Below are 19,456 nucleotides of genomic sequence, written 5' to 3' on the forward strand. Positions count from 1 at the left end.
GATTCTAGGTAGCGTGCTCTGGGTGAACAGCAGCAGAAATTTACTTTTAAAAAATTCCTGATTCTACCAAGCAACAGGAGGCCAGATGGTTTAAAAGACAAAATAAACATTTCAGCAGAGGCTTCCTACAAACCAATAAATGGGACTTTCTTTGTCGTCAAAGGATGTATTTTGTTTCATTTTAGAAATTAGATTTTTCTCTACACTAAGCATCATTTAAGAGGAAGGACCATGAAATTAAAAGTGATGAATCTACCTTCCTCACCTGTATAATAAATTGGGTTATAAACCCGTTTCCTCCTATCTATCTCCAACATATTTTTGGTCGTAGGATTAGCTGACATTTGGTGCCTCAGGCATCTTTCTCCCTAAGCTTCTCCACATTGTCTCTCCAGCATGGTGACTGTCGGGCTCCAAAAGCACATGTTCCGAGAGAGAGGCAAACAAAAGCTGTTGTGTCCATTTTCATGACTTGGCTTTGGAAGTTGAACGCTGTCCCTTCTGTCACATCCTATTTGTTAGAAAGAGAGGAGAATCAGACTCCACCTTCTCACGGGGGGGTTATCAGAGAATTTGTGGATGCGTTTAAAGCCACCATGATTGGTCCTCTGGCCCCAATTATCAACATTTCTCCTTCATGCATTTCTGAAATCCAGCTGAACATATGTTGCCGGTTCCACGATCAGGACTCAGTTCCACTAACCAGGAATCATTCTCCATGGGTTCTTGGGTATACCCTCCGAGTCATCCTTCTTTTTCCATAAATGACGTGGATTAGTGACTGTTATGTGCTTCCCATTTCCCTCTTTTTAAAATTAGTGTCCATAGCTGTTATTGTATGCCCGTCCCATTATTGTATGTAAAGAACAGAAGACTTGTCTCTTTAGTGCACAGATCTTCCAGTAAGCAAGAATTTAATCAGTGAGCTGTACTTGGGACCACACCCACGGAGCCTCATGCACACCAGAGCTTGATTTAGATGACAAGGTCCTGGGCCTCCAGCCTGAACCTGATGCCTGGGTAGATAAGACTTTGATGAGTCTTGAGAGGGAGGGAGTGGGTTTTCGCATGAAGGGTGATTTAAAGCCAGCGGCTGGGAAACGTATTCTGTAGCTTAGCATCCGTTACTAAACGGTAAAAGGAGAGAATGGACAGATGACTGGGGAATGGTTAGCTGTCTCTGCAGCAGGGAGCTTTGTGGAGGAATTAAAATCTAGGTTGTCACTGATGAAGAAAATATGAGCAGGGAGAAAGGTCATCTCAGGCACGAGAAAAATAGGAGCAGACATTTGGAAAAGGGAGTAATATGGGCATGTGACTGTTTACATTAAGAGTGCATGTCTAATTAGAGGAAGCCGGTAGTGGGATGGTGGTAAACTTGGCCACATAGGATGCGTGTGGCCCTACAAAGAAACATAGAGGAAGTATTCGGATTTTAACATAGCTTTGTGATAAGAGCAAGATTTCAGAGTCAGACGAACCCGGGTTTGAATTCTCTGTCCATTGTAGTTTTGTCATTTTTCAGCCAGTGTGGCAGATTACAAAAATAGCCGCAATTCTCCAGCCTCTGGTTGAGTGACTCTGCAGAACTCCCATTAAGCCATGGAGTCTGCTTCCCCATCTCTTGGTTCTGGTCTGGCACTGGGTCTTGCTTTAGCCAATAGAGTGTGGCAGAATTAACCACGTGCCTGTTTTAAACCTAAGCCTCAAGAGACTCTGCCTGTCCCTACTAGCTTTCTTGAGACCTTGCCAAATGCCATGTGAATCCGCTAATGCCAGCTAAGTGGGGGATGAGAGATCCCACGGAGCAGAGCTCAGCCATCCCATGGGAGGCCCCAGACACAGGAGGAAGCCAAGGTAAGATCAACAAAGGTGATCTTTGTGCAGCTGGCCTGCAGAGTCATGAGTGAGACCAGCAGGGAACTGCCCAGCTGAGCCCAGCTCAAACTGCCCACCTATAGCATCATGCCCTCAATAAAGGATTGTTGTTTCAGCCACTGGATTTTGGAGTGACTTGTTAACACAGTAAAGCTGTTACAGCTAGTTAAATGAATTACTTTCTAAATCCCAATATCCTCAACGTACAATAGGTTTGCCAACACCTACATCATGGTCACTGGGAGGACACAATGAGATGACGGTGGTGGTGTACCAGGCACCGTAACATGTGCTGAGCAAATGGTAACTAATGCCGTTGGTCACATCAGAGAGATGGTCAAGAGAAAAACACAGTGAAAGGAGAGTGTAAGAAGGAATTACTTAGAAACCCACATTTTGCTCCCTTCTGCCTCATGGAGTTTCTTCATTCGTTGTTCCACGGGCATGAGTTCAGACTACACATCACGAATCTGCATTTTTTGGCTCATTATTCACCTTTGAAAACCCTCCTCCTAGCATTCTTGTTTTCTGGACCTTTCAACACATATGCAATGGTACATACACTCTTGCTCTGATACAAATCGACTTCCTATTTCATATATTTATATATTTTATTTCCAACTGGGCTCTAAGCAACTTAAGACAGTTCTTGGGTTTTCTTTGCAAACCCCACTGAGATAGTGTTTTGCTTTTTTATTCAAACAGCAAGAATTTAGTAAATACTTAGTAAATTAATTAAATTATGTTCTGGTTGGTGTTGATCCTTGGGGTTATCTTATCTCTAATCAAGAGGCCTATTAAATTTCCTCAGTGTCAAGTCACTAAGTAAACTTACAAAGAACAATTCCGCCAAGAGATCAGTTATAGGAATTATTCATTTTCTTTCCTGGCATGTCAGGAGAGAATGGTGAGAACTGGCAATTGGTTCCCACCGAGCAAATGTCTGGATGCCTCAGAGGCAGTAGACCCTGTTTATGTCTCAAACTGCTAATCAACTCGATCCTGTTATTACTTGAAAGAGAAAATAAAAGTTCCTGGGAAAACTAAAGATAGGCACCAATTACATCCTCTGAAAACATATTTAATTTTTCCACGTAATTTTCCCTCACTCAAAATGCTTAAGGCTTTCTAAGCGCCTTCATTTTTACTTCCTTCAGAGGTTTTCCTCTGAATGAGATGCTGATTTTTACTGAAGAGTTATTATTGATGTGTCCTTTCCATGGGGCGCAGGACCCAGCTTCTACCAGCTTTGGAGAGCTGACCGTGCATGTCGTTTCAACTCTGCGTTCAGCGATGTCACCTTGGAGCTTGAAGTCAGCCGTGGTGGGAATATTGCCACCATGAGAATCAGCACACATTACAAAGTGGGACGGTTTTCCCCCGGGGAGCCCGTAAATGAGCTGCTGCCAGAGCTCCGGGTGCCTGGGAATTACAGCTTTGTCATCCTGAGTACAGACCCTGGGTCTCAGCAGGAAACGTCAGGGTCACCTTCCCACTGCTGAGCAGCGGATGCTCTAAGTTGGGGGGCTGACGAAAGGGGGGCAAGATGAAAGCAGGGCCGAGATATGTGCTGCTGAGTCAGAGCCAGCTTATGGGCTGAAACATGGGTGAGGTAGAGCGTGCATGAGACAAAGCCAGAGACAAGTGGGGCAGAAAACACAGGGCGTGTAGTAGAGATGCATCTTTTGGTTAGAAGGTTACAGGAGAATTTTAAGTAGAAGAGGACTATTTTGGATTTGTTTGATAAAGATCCCTCCGGGTGTCTGGTCTGTGGAGAACAGCCTACACAGGTCAGGGAGGGAGGTGAAGGGTACCAAGGGTGGAAGCCTAGAGTCCAGTGAAGATGCCATCTGGGGCTGGGGCAAAGGGGGCCGTGGCATGGCTTCTGACCTTTGCCCTGACACCTCCACCCCTGTGCTCACGCTCCCAGGAATCCCTACCCCCTGCCGCAGGGCAAGACCAGCTCGAGGGGCCTCACCTCGTCTCCTTGGGTTCCCCCATCCCCATCCCAGCCACATCCACCTACCTGCTTTGGGCACCTGGAACACTACTTCCTGAAACTCGCCTGCCCCCTGCTGTGTGACCTTGGGTGGGCATTTAGCGTTTTCACCTGCATTTGTCTGATCTCCAGAACTTCTTGAGAGCTGAGGCTGGGACTCGTTCACTATGTCTGGCTAAGCTCAGCCCGTGACGCTCCCGGTGGGCACCGCGCTGGCTTTCTTGGGGTGTGTGTGGGGAAGGCAGTTTCTGTCCTGGAGAAGCTCTAGTCAAAATCTGGGAACTGATCAAGTAGAAACGAGAGGTGATACTAAGCCAATCTATGATGAGAAACGCAGGGAGGGAAATCAGGGAGGTCATTCAATATAGTGGACAAGAAACCCAAAACAACAATCTCCAACCTGCAGACTATATTCCTTGCCTAACGTGTGGAATCAAAATTCTAAATATAGCCAACGATTGGTTATAAAGGAGATGGTATACTTCTATAATCATCTAAAACAGGGGTCCACAAACTCTACAAAGGCCCAGAGAGTAAATACGTTCAGCTTTGCAGGAGGTCCTGTCACAACTGGTCAACTCTGCTGTTGTAGGGCAATCACACCTCTAGACACCACACAAATCAACAGGTAGAGATCTGTACCAATAAAACTTTACTTAAAAAGCTGGTTGGCCTTTGGGCTGTAGTTTCCTGACCCCTGACCTAAAAGATCAAAATTATATACTCTGAAAATCGCAATGGCAAATCTCGAATCCAGGTCCAATATTTCCCCGCATGTCAATGATGCTTCTCCGATCAATTGTACAAAACAGGCATAAACGTGCTGGTTAAATTTAGTTTTACGTGTACTTGTTTTGGTCCCTATTAGATAGTAAGCTTTGGTGGGTGAGGATTTTCATGCTCTCTAAAGCATGTACTTTTATACCCAGTAGACATACACCTATTTCTAGAATATATCAAAGATCCCAATGGATGAGATAGATTAAATACAGAATTTTACTATAAGTGTATATGTGATCTCAACTTAAGGTGCTGAGTAAAAAGTCTTATAAATAAGAGTTTGCGTTCTTACATTTCTGAACTATTTTAAGAGAGAAATCAAGGGGCCTTTTTTTTTTTTTCCTCTCTCCAAAGCTGTCTAGGACACAAAAAGGATCGGGCACCTCTAGAGGTACCACGTGGAATCACATTAAAATATTCTGAGGAAAAAAGCAAGGTGCAAAAGAATTTATGCTTTTATGTATTTTTTAAAAGGGAAGGGGATGGGAATATTTATGTGAGTGTATGCTTGAAACATTTCTGGAACGATATTCCAGAAAATGGTAAAAATAGTTGTTTCTGGGGAAGGAAAATGGGTAAACCGGGGGGTCATGGCTGGGAGGAAAAGTCACTTTACTCCCACTGTTTGAATTAAAAAAACCTCACCTATGTGTATCCTCTTTCAAAAGAATTAAAAATTAAGACAAATGAAAAAACAACTAGGTTATCTAAGTCTGCAGCGATGTCATGTTGCCATGTTTCATATCGATGCCTTTCTCTGCAATAAGCAGACTCAAAATTACTCCACGGGCCCCGTTCAAACCTATTAATCTCACACACAAATGAGTGTGTGTCAATCTGGTGAAATCAGAATAAACTCCGTGGATGGAGGAAAAGTCAGTGTTAGTTTCTTAGTTGTGGTATTTTCTGCAATTGTCTAAGATGTTACCACTGGGGACACCGGGTGAAGGGTGTACAGGCCTCTCTTTACCTTCATGGCAACTTCCTCTGAATCTATAATTGTTTCTAAATAAAATGTTACAATGAAGCTATTGACGAGGAAAGGCCTTTGTGTAAAGAGACCTGGGTCCTAGCTCCGGTGTTGCTGCAACGCCTTAGCTGAGTCACTTTGCTTTTCTCTGCCTAATTCCTCATCTGTAATTGGGGGTGCGGGGCGGCCTTCTGGGGTGTGAGAAGTTACAGAGGGAATCCTGAGTGGTGGGCAGTGGAAAAGGCACTTCTGCCAGCTGCTCGCAGGGCCTGAAATGAAAACAAAGACAACAACAAAATATCCGAGTCTTAGCTCACCTTCCCTCTCGTCACCTCGAGGCCACAGGTGCTGGGGCAGCACCTGGCTTCAGGTCGTCTCCCAATCCCTGTGGAGCGGGAAGAGGGGGCTCCCGGACACAAGGACACAGGGACACACAGTGGTTAGAGAGGGACAGAGGGGCTTGGTGCTGCTCACATGCTGTGTCTGGCCGAGGGGCCTGTGCAGGTGAGACCCACGTCCCCGGCTGGTTCTTTGGGTAAATGGGTCGCTAAACAAGCGCCCCCTGTATTCTGCTCACAGTGATCAGGGCTGCCAGTGGATGTAGGACCACGACTTCGCCATCAGGCATCTTGGGGCTCAGCTACAGGAGGCGCTCCGACACCCACAATTCAAGTCCTTAGATTTCTGTGATTTCATCAAACCTGGTCTTTTACCTTCTCAGCTTTCTTGGAGTCATGCTCTGTGTCTAAAAAAGCAGCTGAGATGTCTATATGTGTTTGCTTTTAGACCTGGTCATCAAGTGCATGAAACACACAGCTTCAACCCTTTGAAGCCCGAAGCATTAAAACCAAAACCCAACAAAAACAAAGTCCATATGGTATTTAGAGCTGCCCCATAAAGAAATTACACTGCATGTTAACTAATATCTTTTATTGTCAGACTTTCTTGAGCCAACAAACAATGATTCCGCATGGCTGTCCATAGGGGTAAGGCAAATTTCCTTTTTCTTTGTGGGTAGACTTAGGTGGCCTAAGTCTTTACAACTTCTCTGTATAAAAATAGAAGTCCAAGACCAGATTATTTTTCTTCTGGTCATAAATGCTGATTTATTTACAGGGGCCTTGTTCAGACCACCATTATACACGTGGGATAAAATAGGTGTGTATTTTATTAAAACCTCAGCATTGAACGTCAGGGTCCTTTAAAGATCCACTCATGTGTTATGCTTTCAAGGAAGGTAGCATCTTTCCCCCATATTCCAACATGGTTATGTTGCAATCTACCCAGAGTGATACGAGCTAACCTTCCAAGAAACATTTTTTAACTTAAATCTCATAGAAACTAAAGACTCCAAAATGCCTTCATACAGTTCTAAAAACAGCCTTGGAGCCAGCTGTTTAAGAGTGGTTTATAAATACAGTTATCTGTAGGCTGCATATCTGTTTATAATACAGCAGACACAGATTGCAGACTTTGCTACACGTGAAGCAAAACTGGAGTCAAAATGTGACTTTCGGAATACAGCAAAGACAGGAAACTCCAGGATTCCGGGTTGTTAATAAAACCACCTTGTAAAGTAACAGCTGATGACTCTCACTCTGAACTATTAAAATATACAGACGTTACGCCATTGCACATCCTCTTTCCCTTTGCTTTCAATGCTCATGGAACAACGATGCAAGTGATGGGTTTATGGACACATGCGTGCACGGGCAGGCGCATGCACTTAAAAGATGAAACACAGAGAAAAAGTTAATACCTGTCCGTGAGGAAGGCTGCCAGCAGCACTCCAACTAAAATAGACTGTCCTCTTGCTCTCCGTCCCCCCTCCCCACTCCCTCACCTTCCCTCACGGGGGAAATCAGGCTGGGAGGTTAGTGCAGAATAGATGGATCAACGCCCCCCTCCATCCCCCCTCTAGCTTAGCACGTCTCCCCTAAAAGGGAGGGAAAGCATTTCTCTTCAGTAGCACAGTTAAGGTGGATTAGTGTCGGTTCCACAAGTTAAGGCACTTCTGGCTGCTTTGGTGGCAGCGTGGGTTTCGTTTCCTCTCTCTTTAAGGCATGTGTCATCTAAAAGAAGTAAAGCTTCGGAAACTGGGTCGACAGCTTGAGACACTGATCACCGGAGTGGACAGGACGGAAGGTCCCCTGAGACACCGCCCTCCGACGAGGGGCTTCTGGAAAGCCTGGGCAGCCTCGCCTTGGGCTGCAGGTGCAGGAGCCGGCTGGGGCCGAGGGGGCGGCACGTGGAGATGCTCAATTCACGGGGACTCACGGCCACCTTCACCTGGAGCTGCCCTGGCTGCTCACGGAGCGTGAGGTGCTGTAGCGCTTCTTCACGATCATGCTGATGTAGGCTTTCATGAGCTTGGCCACGTCCACCACCTGCCGGGGGAGCAGAATCGGCCCACGGTCACAAGTTTCTGAGGGGCCAGGGGACCCAGGCTGACAACCAGACATCCTCTGCCCAGTGCGGGCAGGCGGGGGCCCGTCCTCCCAGCAAAAGCTACCAGCCTGCCGTGCGAAGCCACGGCGCAGGCTGTGTAGGGAGCCAGGAGTTAGAGCTGCTTTTCCCTATTCCTCGTTGGGTAGAAGGGGGACTCGTGGCCTTTCCACGTATCACGTGTGCCACCTGGTGGTTGCCTGATGTAACCACGATTTTGCACGATGAAAAGCCCCTCACCCGATGACACTACAGTGTGTGGGAAGGATCAGGGCTGGGATCGCTGTCCCCACTGAAAATACGGGTACACGACAGAGCCCACAATCACAGCTTTTAAAGACTGCATCCTATCGTGCTGGTCAAAACCTCGTGATGCAGCTGGAGACACAGAGCTGAGGCCCGAGGAGCTGGCAGAGCCTCGTGCGCCCGTTCTGCTCCCTGCCAGCTCCGAGAGCCCAGCAGTAGCTATTTCATGGTGCGTTCACTGCCACCCCTTCTGGCCCGTCCCTCCTGATGGCTGGCCTGCGTCCCTGTGAAGACATCCTAGCTGGCTCCCATTTCCCTGACCTCTCTTCCCTTCCAATCCCACCCCACACCGTTTGCAAAAGCACTGCTGTTACACATCACACACAATCAAAGAGCCCACGGCAGTGCCGCGCTGTTTACTGCAGTTGTGCAAACCCGGCAGCCTGGCGCCTGGGGCCCTCCGGTCAAAGCCCCACCTCTTTCCGCCCTCCTGCACAGCACCTCCTCTCCATCACTGTACGCCAACAGCCAAACGGGCAGCGTGCGATTCATGCCCGTTTCCCACCTTGGCTTGTTAGCAGCTCCCTATGTGGAGACCTCGACAGGCTTCTTGTATTATCGTTATTATTATCACTACATCTTACGCTTTGGAGCGGGATGGCATACATATATAGAGGTGTTTTTTGTGAGCTAGAATTAGCTCTGTCCGGGACGCTCTGCCGTTCACTCCCTCCTGCTCCGTGGACACTGCCAGACCCACGTCTCACAGCTGCGATCCACTGCCACCTCATCTAGTAAGTTTCACGAGGCTTTATTGCCAAGCTATATACATATATTTTTTGGACCTCTATATCACTTCCCTTTCTCTTCTTTTCCCACAAGGGTACAAGGGAACCAAATTTCTCTGTTGCAAAGGTACACAGAACAAATGTGGGGCTGTCAGATTTTGGCCTGTGAGGAACCTGCAGCTGGGGAGGGAACACCATGCTGTATCTTCCTATATCTTAAAGTGAAATATCCAAATAAAATTACTTGGTCAAGGGCATCAGGGAACGGGGTGTTGTTTTCCTCTTTTGTCAAGGCCACGGATGAAAGATTTGCCTCTTACCTCACTGGTTTCAAAGAGCAGCTCCCTCTCATCGACGACGATCTTGTACGTGTTGGCCAGGGGGGCCCCGAAGGAGAGAATGTGCTCGTACTGGAAGACTTCCAACGGTCTCCCCTCCCCGCGCTTGTAGACAGACACGGCGTCTGCGCTGACGCCCAGCCAGAGGTCCTGGGGAAAGCCGCCTTCCTTGCACTGCGGGGCAAGAGTTAGTGTAAGAGATCATAAACGTTAGAAACAGAACATAGAAACCACAAGAGAGGCTCTGAGTCCAGCACTCTGCAAAGAATGCTGAGTGCATTCAGTGTGTCCTTATGCTGGGGGAACTGAAATACAAGGTATGAGAAATGGTGGCTCTTTGGCCGCCTTGATGGATTTCTGACCGGCTGATCAATCCTGTGCCTTTGGGGAATCCTACTTGGTAAATCCAACATCTTGCTTGGACTCTCCACCTCTCAGCATCTTCACCCTCCTGGCCACCTGAATTAGCTACGCGGAGGTGGCCGTAGCCGTGGAACTTGACAATGATTCCCCGGCGAATCAAGCAGCCCGAGCCAGGGCTACTCTCTTCTATCTCTAGTTCTGCCTCCCCAGCCTGTTTTGGATGATTATTCTTCAAATACAAAATCTAGGATCACAGAGGGAAATTCTCCCAATCTGTGCCAAGCAGTTTGGGCTCCTCTTGAAAAACACGTCTCGTGACAAGGAGCAGCAAGGACCTTTAGTGCGTGTGGTGGTTGACCTCATTGGTTTAACAACAGACCTTCCTGCATGGATCAGTGGAGGAAAATAAGAGCCGGGCTATAGGGGATGACAACCCAGGGCCATGGGAATCAGGAGGGAGACACACTGGTGACACAGAAGAGGAAGTACTTGTACAAAGCATCTGATTTATACTTAAAAACAAATGTAATTGAATCAACCAACCAACCAACCAACCCAAAGATAGCATCCAATGAAAAGTCACGGAAGGATCTTGGAATATATGATCAACATCTAGATTTTTATAGAGCTTCATTTAAAAGTCATCAGATAACATGCTGAATGATTATGATCATAAGAAAAACAGACCAAGGGTTGGTTATCTAGACCAAGGGTTGGCAAACTTATCTGTTAGGGGACAGAGAGTGAACATTTTAGGCTTTGTGGTCTCTGTCACACGTACTCAACTCTGCCATTTCAGTGTAAAAGCAGCCAGAGAAAAATATGTAAAGGAATGAGCCCTGCTGTGTTCCAATAAAACTTTTTTTTACAAAAAAGGAGGCAGGCAGGATTTGGCCCACGGGCTGCAGTTTGCCAAGCCTTGATCTCAATCATCAGTAAGATTTTCTTTCAATAAATGGTCTACTTAAAAAAAAAAAGATATGAATCAGTACTGGGTTGATGTGAATTTAGCCAAATTCAAATTGTGAAGTAGAAGTTCTTCCCTTCAAACAGTCATGGGAAAAAGATAAAAATGTAAAATCCAAGGCTATCCAAAATTTCTAATTTTATGGACACAGTTCTAAAAAAATTTCTTTTTAAACTTTAATGCAGATTTTTACCAGCACTTTTTCGTTGGGGCTATAGCTTGAATAAGAAAGAACCAGAAATTATTTAAGAATAGATGACACCTTAATTTTCCACTCACTTCTAACATTACAAGGGCATTTACTGTAAAAGAGAAAGAAAACTTTGGGTGGGTGGCGAGTGTGAAGGGTAAAATCTGGGGGCTCTAAAAAGAGAGAGTGAGAGAGCCAAGTGTTCCACCAGGTCCCCGCTCCCCATGAACCTGACCATGGTGGTCGCACAGACCCCAGTGCCACCTGGTCCGAGAAGCAGCGGGCAGCTCTCACCTCCACATCAAAGAGCGTCGAGCCGTACCCAGGCCACTCCTTGATCAGGGCCATGTACTTGGCCATGGCCTGCTCCTGGCTCATCCCCTGAAACTTCCTCCACTTGTCGACGACGCTGGCCCGCGCGGACGAGACCTCCTCCTTGACCCACATGTCCAGCATCTGCTCCGCCTCCGCCTTCTGCCGCACCGCGGCCCCCGTCCGGAAGCTCCGGCGCAGCGTCCCCTCCAGGAAGCTCGTGCGCCGCTTCTCCAGCCGCTCACACGGTGCGAAGCTCTTGGTGGACTGGCTGATGCGGGCCTTGAGTCTCTGCAGCGAGTAGACCTCCTCCAGCGGCGGCACCGCGGCGTGTGGCGCGTAATCGCCCTGCAGGTACTGCAGCCGCAGGGCAGCCAGGACCTGCAGGTTCTCCTCGGGGGCCGGGTAGTGGCCGTGGATGACGGCTTCGTGGGCCTGCAACGAGGCGGTCAGCGGCGCTATGGGCCGGGCACGGCTGTGCGACACCCCGCCCGCCTGGCTTGCTCCCTTGTTCTATCAAAGGCCACCTTCCGTAAAATTGTACCCTAACCCTCCCGAGCTGCCTTCAGGTTCTCCCTCGCATGGATACCACTGAACACGTGTATCTACCTTATTTCTTATTGCTCCCCCCGTACCCTCTCCCCTGCCCCAACTAGAACAGTTCCTGGCCCAGGAGTTCATATAATACGTGTAGAAGTTTCCTTCTGGGGCTTCCCTGGTGGCGCAGTGGTTGAGAATCTGCCTGCCAATGCAGGGGACACGGGTTCGAGCCCTGGTCTGGGAGGATCCCACATGCCGCAGAGCAACTAAGCCCGTGTGCCACAACTACTGAGCCTGTGCATCTGGAACCTGTGCTCCACAACAAGAGAGGCCGCGATAGTGAGAGGCCCGCGCACCGCGATGAAGAGTGGCCCCCACTTGCCGCAACTAGAGAAAGCCCTCGCACAGAAACGAAGACCCAACACAGCAATCAATCAATCAATCAATCAATCAATCAATAAATGTGAAATCCTTAAAAAAAAAAGAAGTTTCCTTCTACAAATGAATGAAAGAGCAGCTGACCCTGTCCACGCTGGGAATTCTACTGCCACGTGTGATTTCCAAGGACTAGCGGTTAATGTACGAGGGGTATGAACGGGTTTCACCCCTGCTCGTCTGCAAAGGAGCCCAAGAGCTCCACGTACCTGTTCAAACATGAACGCAAATTCCACGCTGTCTTCTGGCACGTTGTCTGTGTCCAGGAAGCAGTAAAGCTTGAAGTAGAATTTCCAGGGCTGGTCACCCACCTCTGATGTGGCAGCAAGCCTACAGACGGAAGTCGAGAGAGACTCAGAAAGAAAATGAGAAATGGGCCCTGGGTGACCCACAGGGAGTTCACTGCATATGGTGAATTCTCGGCAAGGATTCAGACATCCTGTCTGTGCTCAGATAGCAGAGAGGGTGGAGATGGGGATGGCACGAGAGAAAATAGAGCCAGAGTGAAGCTTATCAGAGTTCCCTGCTAATTTTATTTACCCAGAGGTGAAAAAACACACTTTCATCCTAGTTTTACTTTAAGACAACAAACAGGCAGCCTTCACGTAAACCGAGCTAACAAGTATTTCCCGAGTGTCCCGGTCTGGTTAGTCCTAGCTATGCACAGAAAGCAAAGAAACAAAGCCTATTCCTTCATTCCCTTTACCGATTCTCAAACTATAATAATATTTATAAAAATTGACATGAACATTTGGGAGGCTATGTTTACATAAAGTAGGAATATCCCTCTTCCCCCCTACCCCCCATTTTGGTTTATTTCCAACAAAGCACTTAGACCAGGCCCACCCTGAGGAGAGGATGTCACTTCCTCTGGGACTTGGAAGTTTGGGGCTGTTCTAAACCTCGTGGTCCCCTGCCACATTTCTTAGTTAAAGCTGCTCCTGCCCCTTATGCAGCTGGGGAGGGGCAGGGCCCAGCCCTGCTGGAGTCTTGTCATTGGTACTGGCATCATGCTAAAGAAGAAATATCTTTTGTGTTACCTGGGGGATGTGAATATTTTAGGTCCAAGAGATACAAAATGCAGTTTGAAGAGTTTATAAGTTGGCTTCTGTCTACTCGCCCAGCTTCAAAGCTAATGACAAGTGAAAATCTGAGAATCAGAAAATTCCAAGACAATGGTGACAGCAGGACACCGAGAGAAAGAATGGGGTAGAGGATCAATGATGGGGTGAATCCTATTTGAGACAGTGGCTCTACCTAGGAATCAAGAGAAACAGGCAGCAGAGAGAGATGAGAAATTAAATATGCTTTAACACACGTAAAATGAGATGAACTCAAATGTACCCTGAAGCCAAAAATGGAATCCAAGTTCAAACCCTCTTGCTCTTAACGTCTTTCCTCTAATCTGCTGGCACTTCAGGGAGAAGGAACTTACTTTTCAAACTTTGCTAATACATCTGCTACAATGGTGCGGCTTTCGACAGCTTTATCGACGTGTCCGTTGTACTCAAAGAGCGCAAACATGTTTCTACTGTCCTCCATGGCCAGGCCTCGGATCAGCTTCTCCACCACCTGGAAAACACGGGGACTTCAGCTTCCAAAGCTGTGGTTCTAGAATATGCCTTCATCAGAACCCAGAGGGAGCTGCCAGCAAAAGTGAGGGTCCAAGCAACCTCCCAACACTGTCGTGTATGGAATCTCCAAGGCTTTGTTTTCCCTGGTTCTCCTGAAATCAGTTCTCTCTCTTCCTTGCCAAAGAGAACACAGGTTATTTTGCCCATAGCTAGGGGCAGATGCTGGCCGGTTTCTTGCAAACCCGTAAGCGCATGAAAACTAAAGCCCGTTTGCCTGATAAATTCATGAACTCATAGCGATTACCACTGATATTTCTGCTACACCAGCTTTTCCGGGTTTTAACTGCACTATTCCTTTTAGCCAATTGGTTTTATGGTACTAAGTTTAAATTGAAAAAAGAAGGAAAAATGAAAACATGTTCACCTGACCCAACGTGCTAGATATTTGTGCGGCCAACAGAAAAACACTGCAGAAGTGAGAGGCTAAACCCTTGTCAGAGCGGACGTATCTGAGTCAGGTCCGCAATCTCTACTAGGTATCGACTGCTTCTTGGATTAGCAGGATTACGTCTGTTTCCTTGGTCACTGAGCGCTATGCCAGCCACAACTGTGCACGAGAGCCAGCCTAACCGCGCCCAGTTTTCCTGACATAAGTAAGCACGTGGGCAGCTGGGTCTCTCCCTCACCTCCCCGGCTGTGGTGTGGGAGCTGATAGTGATCTTGCAGGAGCCCCCGCCGTGACAATACACCGTGGACGTCATCTCCTGCCGATGGATCAGAGCTTCAATTTCATCTCGGGAAGGCACAAACTCTCTGCATTTGGTTTTCTTGAGAGATTCGTAAATGAAGAGGGCGTATTTTTCCATCTCGGTTTCTGGAAACTGTTCCCGTATCCTAGGAGCCAAACACTAACTGTTAATTGCAAGATTTGAGGATGGCTGGCTACGGGGAGCTGGGCGGCTTCAACGTGCTGCAGACCAACACGGTGAATGGGGGTCCCAGCGCAGAGCAAACGCCAGCCGCTTCCCTAGCACATCCTGTGCTGCTTGAAGACCAAAAAAAAAAAAAGAAAGAGAGAGAGAAAATCCAAAGACCAAAGAGCCCAAGTATGACCGGGAGCAACTTCTGCTACTAGCTGACCTCTGCAGAGCTATTATATTTGAAAGAGCCACATGCCTCATACTATTGCATGAAAATCCTTTTTCCACAGTTAATCAGAAGCTGAATCAGACAGCCTCTACCTGTTTGATCTGGAACAAATATCCAAGGTCTGTTTTCTTTTTTTCCCTGTTTATATAGAGTAGTGGTAATTAAATTTATCAATGTCCTACACTTCAGGACCCAAAGGGACCTGTCCCTGGATCAGCCCCGTGTGGCTTAGAGAGAAGAAGGTCGTCTGTGCCCCGTAAGCCAGCTTGGGTGACCTAGGAGCCCGACCCACACAAGGTGTCTTCTGTTCCAGGTCCAGCTTATCTGAACCATGTCCACCGCACCCCCGACGTGAGCAGCACCGCCCGGGCCACTCGTACCTTCTCAGGTGGAACTTGAGGTACTTGAGGATCCCCCGGCTGGGCAGGAAGGTGCAGCTCAAGCACGTAAGGATCTGCCAGCTGCACAGGTTGTCCACGCTGCCCGGATGGGGCACCTTGTTGGTCTGCTTGATGAGCTGGCAGTATAGCTCGTCTCGCAGAGGGCGGAGGTCGTGCCCTGTCTGGAGGATGCCCTGGATGATGGGCGTAGGGTCAGACATGGACTCCAGCTGCTGGAGAGAATTGAATATCTTGATGGCTTCATCCTGAAGTGTCGTGTAGCCTTTGTCTTTGAGCACTAGGAGAAGCACAACAAACCCGAGTCACCCGAGGGGTTCGGAGAAGGTACACTCTGAGCAGCAGACAAGAGGCAGGAACGGGGACCAGAGCTATTTCAGGAAGCAGTGCCCACCACGTGCTCTGGACACTCGAATCAGCCAAACAGAGGCGGACAAGTAACTGAACTATTTTACTGCGCAATAATGCTTACTGAAAAGCTGGTCTGTTGCCAAGCAGGTCCCGCATTTGACATGCAAGACAACTGTTTAGGATCTGGTTCCCTAGTAGATTAAGGGTACTTTGCGCTCCTGGGGAGTGCTGGCATGTTTTTTAATTACAACAATACTGACATCACTATAACCAACTAACGCTAATACGATAGAGCTAAAGAGCTAACAGGGAAACCAGAGCACAGTGCCCCGGGTCCAGGAGGAATGCGGGACTCACGGTTGAGGTTGATGTCTCCGTAGGGCAGGGGCAGGAGTGGGGAGTGCAGGGGCCGGTGGGTGTGGCGCAGGATAGGGTTCCGCTTATAGATCTGCTCCACCACGTCCGCGTTCAGGCAGTTCTCCTTGAGAAGAACAGAGCCGTTAGCGAAAGCCCACAAGCTTATCGTAAGAAACGTACGTACATGTAAAAGGACAAAGCCATCTGCATCCTCCTGAACGAGAATGTTTTCCACAAGTCACAAAACACCTGTAGCCTAGGGATGGAGGTGGGAATCCAGCATGAATCATCTCAAGCACGAAGATACCCACAAGCCACGTTTGATGACAAATCACACACACACACACATTTTTCGTACACAGCTCATTCTCTTTCTTTGATTTGCATATTTCCCCATGTTACTGAAAAATCTTCTCTCTGGAAATTACATATACTGAAAAAAATAAACTTTTCTTGCTAATTATTTAGCCATAAATCATTTGGCCAAATCATGTCATCCTTGTCTATAATTCATTTTAAAAACACATTTTGCTAGCTCTCTCATTGGTCTTTTGTATCCTCTCCCTGAAAACGACACGTTAATACGTTATCAGAGAGACTGTTCTTCCTTGGGCCTCCTTTCTCACTCCTGAAATTTAAGAGCTCCTCTCAGAGAATTTCATCATGTATTTATGTTCCTAAAACATTAATTTGGGATCTGAAAAAGCCAAAGTTACTTTTAGAACTTTAAATCAACAGAAAAGTTGGAGGAGAGGCCATGAATCATTCTATCGTGGCAAGTTCATTTCTGCTATGAAACTTTTTCAATAATGCCCAATTGAAAACCAGAAAGAAATATGTTTTAATTACTTAAAAAAATTGGTATGGACTTAATTAGGGCAACCTGTCTCATTTCTTAAGAAGCACTGTTTCATATCCAAAAATTCTATTTACTCTTTTAATGTCTGACTTCAAATGAATTAGTAAATATATTTGTCTCATTTCTTAAGAAGCACTGTTTCACATTTAAAACTCTATTTACTCTTTAATGTCTGATTTCCAATGACTTCGTAAATATACGGGTAAATAAGATATAGCTTTGAAGAGAAAGTTCAGCTGATATGTGCTTTTTTCCTCTCCTTTTTCACAAGAAAGCTGCAACAAATTCATTTTTTTTAAGACTAGAAATGACATTATTAGTTTCAAGCTCCTTGGGTTCCATGGACAGTTCTGCAGTTTGTAGGATAACTGACTTGCAGGAATTTGGCTCCAAACACCCATAAAACATATCATTTTGGAATCAAGAGGCTGACTCGAATTTGGTGGGCAATAATACACTACCAATATATTAGACCCTCTCCCACCTTTACAAGGCGCAGTTTGCCTCCTGGATCTAATTAGCTTATTTCCTTTGATGTACCTCAGTAAATAAATACCTGCTTCACTATCATTCTGGCATCTTTTCTGTCACAGCTCTGGCTCTTTCCTTTGCATAGGGAACCTGCCTACATGGATAACTTGGAGGAACAGAATAAAAATAATTCCCTTGACCTGCTTCTGCATCAGGGGCTGACCAGCTAAGTGAGCAGTGCAACCAGAATATCCCATGTCTCCGTTTCCATGCCTGGAAAATGAGTGCCGTGATCCTTGTTCATGGCTGCCATTTAATGGTTCATTCGTTTGCTTGTTCATTCATTCGCTATACACTCACAGCCACTAATCTTTATAAACGGGAAATTACAATTTAACAAGTTCAGTGTTGGTCCAGAGACCTGGGAGCTTCTTCTCTGAGTTTGGAGGCACCTGATAAGGAGTCCAAGCTTTCTAGACCCATGTGGCCTCTTAGTGAATCCACCTGTGTGATCCAGAAACTGCAGAGTGAAAGTAGAATTATTGTGTTACTTCTAGAAGGTCCCTAACCTGGGTTCAGGTGGAACCTGCGACATGCAGGTTGTCCCCAACACAGATCACACCACGTCCCTGTGACTGGGGAGCCCCACACCCCAAATTACAGACCATTGTCCCTCCGCCTACACAGCTCTACAATCAGGTTTGCCTCAGTGGTGATACCTAACACCTCCCCAGAGACAAGATAATTTTAGGGTCAAATTTCAACTGGACGTCAATTTTTGCATTTTCTAAATGCAGTCTAGTATTTAGATTTTTAAAAGCCAGGATATACACGAACACGAAATTAACCAAGAGTTAGTTTTGATTACAGAATGAAAATGAAGCTTGACTAACGCTGACGTCTTGATGTTCCCGTGGTGAGAACCTGTGAGCTACTGTGAACCACTATGAGCTGGGCTCCCTCCCTCTCACCTTGATATCCTGAATCAGCTGCTGGGTCGGGGTGTCAATCGGGGCCTTGGTGTCCGTCACGTTTTGAATGGCGCTGGACCACCTGGTGGCCTCGTTGAGCAGCTTGGTGTAGAGCCGATAGCAGTGCTTGCGTCCGTACACGGTGACGTTCCAGTAGCCTGCAACAGCAATGCGTGTGCACATACACACGCACACACGCACACACACATGGCAGCATGAACCTGGGGGACCGGGGTACTGTCCCCGTACCGGAGTCCCAGAAATCTAGCACCCAGGCCATCTCCACCTGAGCCCCTTTATTAATTCAATAGCTACTTGCTGACTCTCCACGTGCCCTGCCCTGCACTAGGTAACCAAAGACACGTGGAATTTACAGTTGCGAAGGGAAGACAAACATTAAAATGATAAGCCCAGAATTATAATAAATATATAATTAGTAACATCTGCTCTCAAAGAAGAACAGGCATAAACTAAAGGCCAGTTCAAGGCTCTGGAACAAGAGTGAAAACTCTTCCCTCAGATTGCTGACTTCTTTTTCCCTTCCTGTTCCTTGTCTTCCTTTCCTTTAGATTCTCCCTTCAAAAGAAACCACTGTGTCAAGCAAGCAGTCCAGGTGTTCAGAAACCAGCTGAAAGTGGAATGGAGTGACTACAGTAAAAAAATACATGAGTATTTTTTTGAATGGAGGAACTGTATTTCAAAAGCACGACTAGCAACAAAAAATCAAAATAAACAACCTAGAAACAGCTTCTGTAATACCGAAAGGGAAAAAAAAAGCTTACGTGACCGCTTTTTATTACGCTAGGTTATGTTCACCGACAGTCAGGGTTTACCTTTTTTAGACTGCATTATGACTCTCACGGTACAACGGTGACAAAGACAAAAACACAGGCATAGAAAAATAAGGCTTCCTGTAGGAAAACTTTTGCCTGTTTACATCTCCTTGCCCTTAGGAGAATCTTTCTGCAACCCAATAAATCAGGACCCCCTTTACTATGGTTTACATATCAAGTGTTCATATAGCTAACCACGGGCAGCCTCAAAAGATAAATCAGCAAAAGAGATTTATTTTGGG

At 46.8% G+C, this 19,456-nt stretch overlaps 1 protein-coding gene across 2 annotated transcripts in view; it reads right to left on the minus strand.

Annotated features, from left to right (window-relative positions):
* Positions 1 to 6,542: 6,542 nt before the first annotated feature.
* The window catches only part of MYO10 (myosin X), a 214,241-nt gene continuing 201,327 nt past the window's right edge, over positions 6,543 to 19,456 (minus strand). For both annotated transcript variants that reach the window (XM_057539942.1, XM_057539941.1), the window contains 9 exons: positions 18,382 to 18,539; positions 16,081 to 16,204; positions 15,355 to 15,652; positions 14,512 to 14,719; positions 13,687 to 13,823; positions 12,461 to 12,581; positions 11,259 to 11,711; positions 9,427 to 9,618; positions 6,543 to 8,014 (listed from right to left, as the gene is read on the minus strand). In XM_057539942.1, the coding sequence (XP_057395925.1) occupies positions 7,913 to 8,014; positions 9,427 to 9,618; positions 11,259 to 11,711; positions 12,461 to 12,581; positions 13,687 to 13,823; positions 14,512 to 14,719; positions 15,355 to 15,652; positions 16,081 to 16,204; positions 18,382 to 18,539 (1,793 nt within the window). In that variant the 3' untranslated portion in view covers positions 6,543 to 7,912. The remainder of the gene's footprint in view (positions 8,015 to 9,426; positions 9,619 to 11,258; positions 11,712 to 12,460; positions 12,582 to 13,686; positions 13,824 to 14,511; positions 14,720 to 15,354; positions 15,653 to 16,080; positions 16,205 to 18,381; positions 18,540 to 19,456) is intronic.

The sequence above is a fragment of the Balaenoptera acutorostrata genome, chromosome 2 (genome assembly GCF_949987535.1).
Source record: "Balaenoptera acutorostrata chromosome 2, mBalAcu1.1, whole genome shotgun sequence".
NCBI lineage: Eukaryota > Metazoa > Chordata > Mammalia > Artiodactyla > Balaenopteridae > Balaenoptera > Balaenoptera acutorostrata.